General features: G+C 35.7%; 1 protein-coding gene across 1 annotated transcript in view; it reads left to right on the top strand.

Moving 5' to 3' along the window:
* The window catches only part of STK3 (serine/threonine kinase 3), a 335851-nt gene that overhangs the window by 193819 nt on the left and 127824 nt on the right, over nucleotides 1-14208 (top strand). Inside the window, exons 7-8 of the mRNA XM_026454966.1 lie at nucleotides 1063-1200; nucleotides 10203-10328. Coding sequence (XP_026310751.1) covers nucleotides 1063-1200; nucleotides 10203-10328 — 264 coding nt within the window. The remainder of the gene's footprint in view (nucleotides 1-1062; nucleotides 1201-10202; nucleotides 10329-14208) is intronic.

Raw genomic sequence — 14208 nt, forward strand, 5'->3', positions numbered from 1 at the left:
ATAATGCATTCTAGTAAATGGCTGCATATTCTGAGGGCATTCAAAAGAATGATATAGGGAATTATTAAAATACCTGAGTGCCTTGCAATTTAAGGTACCTATTTCTTATTTCTTGAATTCTGGAGTAATTTTTCATGCTTCCCTTTTTCACCTCTCCAAAACAATATTATTAGCATGTACTCTTGGTTCCTCCTTTGAAGTATCTCATGCTTCATTTCTTCCATTTCATTCCTGTAGATACTATTCTAGTTTGAACATTTTATTACTCATGTTGGGACATCTACATTAGCCCCCTAACTGACTTTTGTATTTCATATTTAGAATGTCTTCAGGTTTTTGTTTTTGTTTTTTTAATATACTTCTTGGGTCATAAACATACTCAGATTAAAAGCAAAAGCATACCAGGGTGACTATCTAGGAGGCGAGAGATGAGATGGAGTCTTTCTGTGGTTTTTGAATTTTGAGCTATCTGAATGTATTGTCATTACCACTAAATTATTAGTACTGAATCATTCGTGATAAATTAAAGTAGTATATTACTTTGAAATTTTTCATTTGAAATTTTGACTCGTATTTAAAAAGAAATAAAAGTCTTGGCACTAGCAAGTATTATTTCATATTATAGCAGTAATTTTACTTAAATATTCTGGATTGCAAAAGCAAATTGGACTCCTACTACCCATTTGAAGTAGCAGTACTTATATAAAACTGAACAAGAAGTAAATCTGGCACGTAGTAGCAAAATTTGGGATTATATCTGTTTAGGGAATATCATTAGTGGGTCAGAAATGTAGTCTTCTTTGGAGACTGATAAAAAGAGTAATAGGTAAAATAAAGAATGATGTGCTCAATGAGCTACAATTCAAATAGAGGAAATTTAATGGGAAATGATTACATTAGGAGCAGATGGATTGGCTTCCTGAATTTCAGACTTACTGGAAATCCTATAACAGGTTAAATTTGTTTTTCAAATTTAGAGTCTGATAAAAAGATAAAGAGATTTGTTTATTTGATTGTGCTAGTGTGATTCTTACTGTCTTTTGGATATTTCATTTGCACTAGGCTATTTTTATGATTCCCACAAATCCACCACCGACATTCAGAAAGCCAGAACTTTGGTCCGATGATTTCACCGATTTTGTTAAAAAGTGTTTGGTGAAGAATCCTGAGCAGAGAGCTACTGCAACACAACTTTTACAGGTCAGTGCTTGTGCCTCGAAAGGAAGGATATTTTCTTCATACCTTTCAGCTTTCTGACACTGGCCAGAATTGCTGTGTGTTTCATAACTGATTTCTAAAGATGTAAACCTCCATTCCCCTCCTCTTACCTTTCCTCTTTGTTCTCTTCTTTTCTTTCTTCCCCTCTCGTCCCCTCATTCCCTGCAGTGTTGTTTTAAAACAAAATTTCCAAAGCATTTTCCTTTCAGAAAGGAATCTTTGTCTTCATAGTTACTATTTCTCATGTTTTTTTTTCTTCTGTTCCTTGACTCAGCATTTATCCTTTGACTTTTTGCTCCACTATAAAATATGTAAGTACAAGATCCCTGGACTCCTTGAAGAGTTTATCACGTTGTAAATATCAGTTACAGGATTATCTAAAGGAAGAGCTTCAGAGTTTCACTTTTTTTTGATAGAATAATTGTAAGTAGACTTTGTATCCAGAATGTCAGTAGATTTTAAAATCTACCTTAAAATTTAATGCAAATGGAAATAATTTAATATTTATAATAGGTGTTTGTGAATCTTAATTTCCCAACAGAATAGCCTTAGAACTTTCAACTAATAATAAGCATGTCTCACGTTAACAAAACTTGATATTTGCAAAATGATTTCTATTGTTAAGTAACAAAAGGATGAAAAACATGGTTCTTGTAAAAAGTGACTTCTCTGTCTCTAAAAGAATCATTGGGTTAAAAGGACAACAAAAGAAAAAAGGAAAAAAAAAAGTAACTTTCCAAAGTCCTGTTTTTCCAAAAGGATGTGTTGAGGGGTATGGGAAACATGCTCTTAAGTATAATGTTTATTGTTATGAAAGTGTAACTTGGTACTCAATCTCCATAGATGCCAGTACAGCAATATCTATTTAAAATAAAAATCCATATATTCTTTGATCCAACAATTGCACTTCTAGGAATTTATTCTACAGAAATATTTAACCATGTGTGATATAACATATGTGTAAGAATATTCATAGAACATTGAAATTTTAAAAGATTGGAAAGATCCTAAATATCTGTGAACAAGTTGGAAACAATTTAAAGTCCATGAAAGATAGTGATTGGAAAAATACACCTACGTACACACAACATATATACCTATCTTAATGATTATAATGGAGTATCTCTAGAAAAATAAGCAAAAAAATGGCCTCCAGAGAAGGTAACTAACTATGGATGGGGCAGGACTGGAATGGAGACTTGCTTTTTGATGAATACTGTTTATGAGACTTTTGAGATTTGGGTTATGTGCAAATATGACCTTTCAAAAATTAGTGATTTAGACGGTAAAAATTTATTTTTCCACAAAAATTGATTAAAACATTTATTTTGAAATATTGTCAATATTCATTTGAAATATATGTATGTGTTATATATGTGTGTGTGTGTATTTTTAAATTTAATTTAATTTAATTTAATTTTTTATTTTTTTGAGATGGAGTCTCACTTTGTCACCCAGGCTAGAGTGCAGTGGCACCCAGCTCACTGCAACCCCTGCCTCCCAGTTTCAAGTGATTCTCGTGCCTCAGCCTCCCAAGTAGCTGGGATTACAGGTGTGTGCCACCATGCCTGGCTGATTTTTGTATTATTAGTAGAGACAGGGTTTTGCCATGTTGATCAGGAAGGTATTGAACTCCTGACCTCAAGTGATCCACCTGCCTCAGCCTCCCAAAGTGCTGGGATTACAGACGTGAGCCACCGTGCCCGGCCATATATTTTTTGAGATAGGGTTTCACCGTATTGTCCCAGCTGGAGTACAATGGCATGATCTCATTCACTGAAACCTCTACCTCCTGGGCTCCACCTATCCTCCTGCCTCAGCCTCCTGAGTAGCTGGGAATACAGATGCATGCCACCACACCCAGCTAACTTTTGTCTGTTTCATAGAGACAGGATTCACCATGTTGCCCAGGCTAGTCTCTAACTCCTGGGCTCATGTAATCTGCCCGCTTTGGCCTCCCAAATTCCTGGGATTATAGGCATGAGCTATCTCGCCCTGCTGAAATATATATGTATTTTAAAGTAGTCCAAAGGGTACTACCTTTGGATTCCTAGTATCCAGTACTTAATACATACATAGTAAAAGTAATATGTGTGTATTTAACCTAACAAACTTCTGATTTAAATTTTTTTTTTTTGGATAGGATAATTATCTTTGGCTCATTAGAGTCTTATTTGGCAGGAAGCCTAGAAACCATTCTGTCTCTTCAAAGAGTTTTGTATGTCTTATCTGTTATGATTTAAATTAGCTGTCTCCAATCTTTTTGGCACCAGGGACTGGTTTAATGGAAGACAGTTTTTCCATGGATGATGAGCAGAGGTGGGATGATTTCAGGATGAAACTGTCCTGCCTTAGATCATCAGACATTAGTTAGATTCTCATAAGGAGCATGTGGATCCCTCACAGGCGCAGGTCACAATAGGGTTTGTGCTTCTGTTAAAATCTAATGCCACTGCTGATCTGACAGCAGGCAGAGTTCAGGCTGTAATGCTTGCTTACCTCCTGCTGTGCAACCCAGTTCCTAACAGGCCACAGCAGGTACCAGTCTGCAGCTGGAGGTTGGGGACCCATGATTTAAATCATAGTTTAACTCTCAGTAGACAATCTGATTGCCAAATTTTTGTTGACATATATCTATAGCTTACATGTACAGATTATACCATATTCATTTCCAGTAAACAAAGAAACAATATTTAAAAAGAAATTCATGATGGATTTTAAAAATAGTGATTGATTTTCTATGACACAGAATATTGTATAAATTTTTAAAAATCATAGGAAGGATCCTTTGAGATTATTAAGTTGAAATTTTAGTAGTTTTTAAAGATAAAGAAATTAAAACCCTAGAGATGTTGAAAGACAAGGTTCAGCTTCAGTCTGTTAGCACTGGAGTTCCCGATCTGGAGATGATCCTTATACCTGCTGGTGGGCAACCTGGAATCTAAAGTCAGTAAGTGACCAGGCACGGTGACTCACGCCTGTAATCCCAGCACTTTGGGAGGCCGAGGTAGGTGGATCACTTGAGATCAGGAGTTCAAGACCAGCCTGGCCAACATAGTGAAACCCCGTCTATATGAAAAATATGAAGATTAGCCAAGCATGGTGGTGCATGCCTGCAGTCCCAGCTATTTGGGAGGCTGAGGCAGGAGAATCACTTGAACCCGGGAGATGGGGATTACAGCAAGCCACGATCACGCCTCTGCACTCCAACCTGGACAGCAGAGTGAGACTCTGTCTCAAAATAAATAAATAAATAAAGTCAGTGACCAGTCTTCCATGATCTCTTCCGTTTGTGTCAAGTTGGAAAACAGAGGTACTTACAAGGCAACTTCAAACAGCTATAAAAACAAAGACAGTGTCCTAGAGGAGAGTAGAGCAATAAGAAAGGAAAGACTCCTGTCCTACTCTAAAAATTTTTGACAAACTAGTAGAAAGGTCACACACACACCCCAAAAACACACAAAAAACTGAAGTTATATTCTTTGAGAAATGAAAGAGAAAAATGTTAAAAAATTACAATACAATATAGAAGTTACATTCATGATGCACAGCCTATATGATTAATAAATGTAAAAGTAGAAGAATGGATACGGTAATCACAGATACCTCCTACAGAAGAAATAGGTCATTTTAGGGAGGAGAAATGGTGTGAACAATATGAACAAAGACAAAAAAATGGGAGATATATTTTAGAACACAATAAGATCTGCTTAGCCAGAGCAGAAACGCCAGTTAGAGAAATAGTGTCAAAGTTTAGATACAGACAACAGTAAAGTAAGAAGGGTATACTGATGCCTAGGATGAGATGCCTCAATTTTGTCTGAGAGCCACTTTACTTACATATGTAAACAGGAGAATGTAAGAAAAGAATGTCTTTGATAGCATAATATTGCAACGAAGTATATAAATAGAATGAGGAGGCACTGTAATAATACAGGTGTGAATTGTTAAGGACCTGAGTTTAAAAAAATAGTTGCCAAAATAGAAAATAGTAAATCTGATGAAAGAATGAGAAGGATTTAGTGACTGATTATATATTAACAAAAGCGAGAGAAGACCAACACTACAGAAACTAGAAACCAGCAGAATTACATTTCTTTAACAAAGTATAGAAATTTCAAACTACGTCATACTTTATCTTCTCAGGGGAATGTATGAACTACCCTTCTAAGCTGCAGTTATTTTTAAGAAAAGCCAATGTACTTATCTGGTTCATCCAGTTTACCACAACCCTGCTTTTATGCAGTTCATTGTGAATTCACTATAGTGTCATGCTACAGTTAGTCTATAGAGCTTAACATTCTTAATCTCAAAATCTCAGTATGTCCAATTTCATTTGTACTTGTGCTTTCCCTGTATAACTGCTGCAGACATGGTTTTGATCAACAAAAAGGAAGTGGCTAATAAAGTTAAAAGGGTACTTGAAGAGCAAGAACATATTATTTGAGTATTCTTGAGTCAGAAGAGAAGTTTTATCAGACAAATTGCCAATTTTTTAAGTACAGGTGCTCCTTAACCTACAATGGAGTTAGGGCCTGATAACCCCAATGAAGGTTTAAAATATTGTAAGTCAAAAACATGTTAAAATACACCTATCCTCGCTTAGCCTAGCCTACCAAAAACTTGCCCAGAACACATAAATTAGTGTAGTTGAGTGTTTTGTAGATACAATTGAATGTGAAAACACAAAACACATTATCCAGGAAATGCTGACAACACAGTACACTATAGAATATTGATTAATTACCCTCATTATCGCATAGCTCACTGGGAGCTGGGACTTATTAATACCTCCATGCTCAACATCAGAAGAGAGTGTTGTACCATATATTACTAGCCTGGGAAAGTATCAGATATCAGAATTCCAAGTATGGTTTCTACTGAATGCATATCACTTTTGCAGCATTGTAAAGTTGAAAAATCCTAAATTGAACCTTTGTAAGTCAGGGACTATGTGTATATTTTTAAAGGCATTTTAAGATTAGCAGGAGGTAAAATTAAAACTGCAAAGCAACGTAAAAAAAAATGCAGAAAAAACAAGATGGCAAATGTAAAACATTTACGATAGAATATTATGTAAAACATTTATGTTTTACATAATGTAAAACAATTATAAAAATGGCATTAGCATATAATTATAAACTAACATAAATGGTTAATTTTTAAATTAAATAATATTTAGTTAAGTACTAAATGGTTCACTTAGTTCATAAGATAAACGCAACTCCATGCTTTCTACACGAGCTAAACTTACAAACTTATATAAAATCCAACTCATGTTTCTGTGTGAGGCATACTTAAAAGAATTTGGGTTAAAAGTTAAAAACAGGCAATGAAATTTTAATAAAACTCATAAAAAGATACTATGAATAACATGATAAAAAAGCAAAATTGACAGCAGAAATCAGTAAATGAGGAAGGAGTCACTTAATATTGATAAAAAACATAATATAAAGGAAGATATAGTTATAAACTTGGTATATTAATACAGTATTGTATGTTACAAATTAAAGACATAAGAGGTTGATCTAAATAAGTAAGTTGGGATATTTTGATACTCCGTTTTCAGTCACTGAGAAACAATATAGACAAAAAATAAAGATAAACATTATCTGAATTATATAGTGATTGATTTAATAGAAAAATCAAATTTTATGTTTAATAAACAAATTACATCTTTTTGTTAAATGCTTGGAAAAGTATATGACGCCAGTATGAGATAGAATAATGAAACAGAATTGAATGCCCAGAAATGGTATATAATATACAAAGGAAACTAGCATATCGTGAAGATAACATTTCTAATCAGTGAGGGAGAAACAACTTAAAGTAAAAATGGTGCTGAGATAACTGCCCGCCTTTGGGGGGTGTTAGGAGGATTAACTTAGATCTTCACCACAACACACCAAAGTAATTTCCAGATAGATTAAAGTCTTAAATGTTAAAAAAAAACAAAAACGAAAAAGGGAAATAGAAAAGAACTAGGGATTAACATAGGAGAATATTTATATATTCATTCTAGTGCAATAAAACAAAAGAAAAATGGATGATTTGAATACATATAACGTTAAAAAAATGCATGAACGGCGAAAAATGGAAACTAAAACATATGTATATAATATTTATGTCAGGCAAGGGGCTGATTATATGAAGGGTTTTGTAAAGTATTTCAACAAGAAAAAGATGAATGTACCAGATTCTAAAAGGCAATAAAGATTTCCTATTTCTAAATGTATCTAAAATAAAAATTAAAGAGGGTAAGGATTCTTAAACCACCTAAAGTAATGAGAAGACAGAAATTACTGCAGATCAACCTATCACATTCTTGATGATGTATTTTAAAAATTAAGACTGCTTGAAAAGTTTATTCTTTTAAAATCTGAAATACTTCCTCTTAAATTTTGTTCATGTTCTGAATTATCAATTTCTAAACTCATAGAGTTCAAAATTAACGATTTATATAAAAACATTTCAGATAAAACAAGTGCTTAAAGTGAGTTGAAGAAGGGATTTCTTTTGCTAGACAGATTGAGTAACCATATTTTTCTCTGTCCTTATTAAAGTACAGCTAAAACCTTGCACATTATAAGTATATAAAACAAGCATAAAAAGACTGAAAGGTGGAAAGAAGGCAATAGACTTGCTAGAGATGGTGGGACCCAAGGAAAGTCATAGCTGTGAGTTCCCTGGGGTTTCTTTTTACCTCATTTATCCCACACTGAGTAGTGGAGAAGCCAACAACCCAGAAACAACATTGGACACAAACTAAAAACCTGCTCTCTCAAGCAGAAGGACGGAGAAATGGACAGCCTAGTAAGACAGAAAACTTTCAGACGATAACCATTCTACTCTATCCAGACACCACCAAGAGAACTATGGCCTACCCCACCAGCAAAGGCTAAATGGAGAACCTAGACTTCCACCCTTTTGAGGTTGTCCAGTCCTTCTGAGGTGGTGTCAGAGAAGACTGAGTGTCAAGCTGAGGCTTTCATCTCCACAAGGCAGTGTAGAAAGTATCCCCTCCCTATGTGAGGACTGCCAGTGAAGACCATGTGGGAGCCTGGACTTATACTCCTACCAGGCAGTAACAAGAACCCAACAACCTCCCTGTTGGAGTGGGGTCAGAGGCAGTCTGGTGAAGGGTCAGGACTTTCACCACCAATCAGCTAAAATGAGACTACTCCCCACAGTACCAGTATAGGACTCTGGGAGAACCTGACCTCTCACCCTTATCCATTAGTAACAAGGAACCCTCCATAGCCCAGGCTAGGAAGTGGAACACAGTATTTCCCCCTACATTCACTTAGTCGCATATAACTACCTGAATGGGTTAAGCTGAGAAATGTAGGATCCAGCTGGGCAATTGTAGGTCCAACCACAACTCTATTTTGGTGTATGACCAGGAGTCTCTACCACAGATATGTTAATAGGACTTAATTTATCTGGTAAGATTAATCTATAACTGTTGTAAAATAATTTATTGGTTCTTTACAATTGATTTTAATATTTCTGTACTCTGAAAAAGCTCTTTCTTATGGTTGTCCCAAATGATGTGTTTGCCATTTTAAAAGCCTCTTTCAAATATCTATTTCTTCTTCAGCACAATTTTTTTGTCTTTGAATATATTTTTGTGTTCTATTGGTGTTTATTAAAATAACTCAGGGCTGGGTGCAGTGGCTCATGCCTGTATTCCTAGCACTTAAGGAGACTGAGGTGGCAGGATCACTTAAGCCCAGGAGATCGAGACTGTAGTGAGCCATGATTGCACCATTGTTCTCGCATCTGGGCAACAGAGCAAGCCCGTCTCAAACAAACAAACAAGTAACTCACTCGCAGGCTGGGCGCGGTGGCTCAAGCCTGTAATCCCAGCACTTTGGGAGGCCGAGACGGGCGGATCACAAGGTCAGGAGATTGAGACCATCCTGGCTAATACGGTGAAACCCCGTCTCTACTAAAAATACAAAAAACTAGCCGGGCGAGGTGGCGGGCGCCTGTAGTCCCAGCTGCTCGGGAGGCTGAGGCAGGAGAATGGCGTAAACCAGGGAGGCGGAGCTTGCAGTGAGCTAAGATCGGTCACTGCACTCCAGCCTGGGCGACAGAGCGAGACTCCGTCTCAACAACAAAAAAAAAAACTCATTCGCTCACTCACTCACGCACTCACTCAGGTCACTTTTACCCAACACTATCTACTGACATATAACTATGAAAATTACTGAAACTGATTGCTGCCCCAAATTTAGGTTATCTATCCCAAATTATAACCTTTCACTCTACTTTCTCTCGTGTCCCTCCTTCTCAGTAAAAAGAAATTTAAAACCTAGGTCTATTCTGATAGTTTTCCTTCTCTTTATCAGAATTGTAGAGAGCTTAGCTATTTTAGCTAGATCAGGGTGATATTTTTTTAAAAGTGACAAGTTATTTTATATATGGTAAAGAAATTAGGCAGCATTCATTTTCTGAAAAAATATTTTTGTCTTTGGAAGAGGTTAAATTACTTAAGATACAGTAAAACAGAAAGTATGTTAAAGAAGTAACAAAATAGTTGCTTTCCTTTTGGCCCCTGATTTTGGCTGTCAACTTATTAAGATTAACTAAATTCTGTAACTCAGTACCAAAATAAGTTTATTTTTATGTGTAATATAATCTGTAATCATATTTTTAACTTAATCGTTTTTACTCCTAATGTACACTTCCTTTGGACAATTAGATCTTTAAGGATAATGTAGTTTTATTTACAGGGTTGCATTTTTGTATGTGTGCTTTAAGTTTTTTTTTTTTCTTTTTGCAAACAAGCCCCAAAGCAAATTCTTTATTTCTAGGCAGTGGCCATATTCTATTTTCTTAACCTATACATTTAATTCTAGATGAAAAAACAATTGTTGAAGCCTGTGATCCTGGTTAACATTTACATGTTGTTTTCACATTTGTTAGCTATAATTCAGAAAAATCTTTTGAATTTATACCATTGAATTCTACTTTTTTAGCATCCTTTTATCAAGAATGCAAAACCTGTATCAATATTAAGAGACCTGATCACAGAAGCTATGGAGATCAAAGCTAAAAGACATGAGGAACAGCAACGAGAATTGGAAGAGGAAGAAGAAAATTCGGTTTGTAATTATCTTCAAAAAGTTGATTTTTTTCTGCTGAGTTACTTTTCTATAATTCTGTTTCTTTAAATAAAAGCACTTACTGTTTTATTATACAAGTAAGATATGTTTTTTCTTTGAATCTCAAAATATATTTGGTTTGCATTATACATTTGCTATCTTTTTCTGATGTCTTAAGAATTAGTGATTACTGGAATGTAATGTTGATAGGATGAACTTGCACAGTACCTAGTATCTAGTTGATACTAACTCTGGGTTTGTTAAATAAATATTGTCTTGAATTTGGACAATTTTGTGTCATATCTTCTGGAATTTTCTTTTAACTGGTCGCCAGCTATGCTGTAGATAAAGCATACATAGCAGAATAGGAGTTGCAGGTGGGACATAAAAGGGCCTGGCATATTAAACTAGCCATTAGTTCCTTTTAGTTTATGCTGATGTTACTACATTTAAATAACGAAATAAAATAATTGTACTTATTTACCACATTTTGTAGTGTCTAATACTTTTTTTTTTGAAACAGTGTCTCACTGTGTTACCTGGGCTGGAGTACAGTGGCGCAATCTTGACTCACTGCAACCTCCACCTCCCGGGTTCAAGTGATTCTCCTGCCTCAGCCTCATGAGTATCTGGGACTACAGGCGCACACTACCATGCCTGGCTAATTTTTGTATTTTTAATAGAGATGGGGTTTCACCCTTTTGGCCAGGCTGTTCTCAAACTCCTGACCTCAAGTAATCTACCCACTTGGACTTCCCAAAGTGCTGGGATTACAGGTGTGAGCCAACTGCACCTGGCTTTTAGTGTCTGATGCTTCTATCCCTTACTAATTATTTTTTGCCTCTGTGTTTCAAGTTAAATATTTTTTTTTCTGGGTAAAGATATAGAGGAGAATAACCCTTGGTATTCAAATAGTCATAAAATCTGAAAACACATGTATTATTTTATTTTTTACTGATTGAAAATGTATTTTATAACAGTATGTTCTCCCATAAAAGTTCATTTAAAAAAATCTCACAGTTTCTGTATACAAATAGAATTATTTTGCTAAATTAAATTCAGTTTTAATTTCAGAGACTGGTTATCCAGTTGGGAATTCTTTTGAAATTCTTTTACTCTTTTTACCAATTATTAAACCTTTTATCACATGGTAGCCCAGGACAAGGAGAAATGTGCATCTTCATAGAGCTGATTTATAATCGTGTTCTTTAGATATGCAGCTACATGAGTTATTTATTTGGCCATTGTCATGGAATACCTAGTGAGGAGATACTTGAAGCCTGTATTCTAGACTTAAAAGCTTTTACCAATGAATTCACTACTTAGAATTTTAAATAGTGTCTTCAAAAGGTATTTTTTTCAGGTTTGTCATTGTGCATTAATTCTACAAAGGTAAGTAGGTGATATGGGAGATGTAAATACCCTTGGTTCTTGCTCTCAGGGTTTCCTGTTTCCTACGTGGATTCCTGTGTGATAATAGATACATTTAGTTTCAGATTTCTCTCCAGTTAATGTTTTTAAATCTTAAATTTTTGTAGTTGTTTCTTGTGGGTTCAAAGGCACTTTATCATATATTATCAGTTTTTACTACTTTTTAATACTTTGTTACAGTCATTTTGGTTTCTTTCTGCCCCTTTGGTGATCTCTTTCTTCACCATTTCTCTTTCCTTCGCTGAGCTTAAGTCACACTAGTCTTTCAGATTTTTATTATTTTTTTTAACATGCTTAAGATCTTTCCTTACTCAGGGCCTTTGCATGTGCTATACTCTGTGCTTGAAACACTCTTTTTCCTTAGAACTCTTGGAGTGACTAGATTCTTTTCTTTTGAGTCTCAGCTTTAAATATCTTGTACCCACAAAACATAGCACCTTAAAACAACACACGTTTATTATCATGGTATTTGTAGATTGCTGTTTCAAGAGGGTCTTAGTTAGGTGATTCATTCTCAGGGTTTCTTATGAGATTGCAGTCTAAGTGTTCGTCAGAGCTGCAGTCATCTGAAGGCTTGACAAGGGCTGGAGGATTCACTTCCAGGATGACTCATTCAGGGTCTCTCAGAGTGAGTGGTCCGAGAGAGAGAACAAAGAGGACTTCGGTCTTTTATGTTGTAGTCTCAGGAGTTAAATACTGTCACTTCTGCCACATTCTTTTTATTTTATTTTATTTTATTTTTATTTATTTTTTTGAGACGGAGTCTTGCTCTGTTGCCCAGGCTGGATTGCAGTGGCATGAGCTTGGCTCACTGCAACCTCCACCTCCCAGGTTCAAGCAGTTCTCCTGCCTCAGCTTCCTGAGTAGCTGGGACTATAGATTCATGCCACTACACCCGGCTAATTTTTGTATTTTTAGTAGAGACCAGGTTTCATCATATTGGTCAGGCTGGTCTTGAACTCCTGACTTTGGGTGATGCACCCACCTCAGCCTTCCAAAGTGCTGGGATTACAGGCATGAGCCCCTGCGCCCAGCCCATTCTAGTTTTTAAAAGCAAGTGAGTGGTGGAGCAGGGAGTTCCAAGAATCGATTATCTCCACAGAAGCAACTGTTAATTAAGCTGGCAAAAACTGACAAATCAACTTTTGCATAACTCTGTAATCTGATAGAAAACTTACAGCATCTGGAAGACTGCCAGATTTTGATAAGAAAGCATTATGACATTTTTGCTTATATACCTAGTATCCTTTATTTTCTAGCTCAGCAGCAGCTATGGGGCCAGCAACCCATATTCCTGGTGTAGCTCACTGGTGCCAGGAGGGGGACAATGAGAACCTTGTTCTGAAAAAAAAAACTGTAGTTTTCATTTTGACCTGTCTGGTGGTTCCCTGAGGGACTGGTGCAGATACCTTTGTTCAGCTCCCCATGAGCTAGAGCAGCTTCCTGGTTGGTATCTATCAACCATCTAAATCTGCTAGAGCTAGTAAACAAATTTGGCAAAGTTTCAGGGTACAGCATCAACCACAAAAACTCGGTTGTATTTCTAGGCACCAGCAATGAAAAATGTAGAAAGGAATTTAAGTAAACAATGCCATTTATAATAGCATCCAAAAGAATGAAATACCTAAGGAATAAATTTAACCAAGGAGGTGAAAAACTTGAACAGTGAAAAGTACAAAACATTGCTAAAATAAAAGACCTAAATCAATAGAAAGATATCTTGTGTTCAGAGATTAGAAGACATCATATTGTGAAGATGGCAGTACTTCTCAAAGCAGTTCACAGATTTTAAAGATCCATTTCCAAATTCCAGGTTATTTTTTGCAGAAGGGGAAAAGTCAGTGCTCAAATTCATATGGAATAAAAAGGGGCCCCAAATAGCCAAAACATATCGAAAAAGAAGAACCACATTAGAAGACTCACACTTCCTGTTTTCAAAACTTAATATTAAGTTGTAGTGATCAAATCAGTGTAGTACTAGCTTAAGGATAGGTATGTAGACCAAGGGAATAGAAAGTCTGGAAATAAACCCATAAATCTATGGCCAACTGATTTTTAACAGAGTTGCTAAGACCATTTAATGGGAAAAGAACAGTCTCTTCAACAAATGGTACTGGGACAGCTGGATAGCCACATGTAAAAGAATGAAGTTAGACCCCTGTGTCTTATCAAATACAGCAGCCTTTTAGTATAAGATCTGATTGGCTGGATCAGCAACCTAAATGTAAGAGCTAAAACTTTAAAACTCTTAGAAGAAAACATAGGGTTAGTCTTCATGACTTTGGATTTGTCAGTGAATTCTTAGAGAATGATCCTAAAGCAGAAGTAACAAAAGAAAAAAGATAAACTGAACTTCATCAAAATTAAACATTTTTGTGCATAAAAGAATAAATTATCAAGAAGTGAAAAGACAGCCTGTAGGATGAAAGAAAATATTTACAAATTATGC

This window comes from Piliocolobus tephrosceles, chromosome 7 (assembly GCF_002776525.5).
Source record: "Piliocolobus tephrosceles isolate RC106 chromosome 7, ASM277652v3, whole genome shotgun sequence".
Taxonomy (NCBI): Eukaryota; Metazoa; Chordata; class Mammalia; order Primates; family Cercopithecidae; genus Piliocolobus; species Piliocolobus tephrosceles.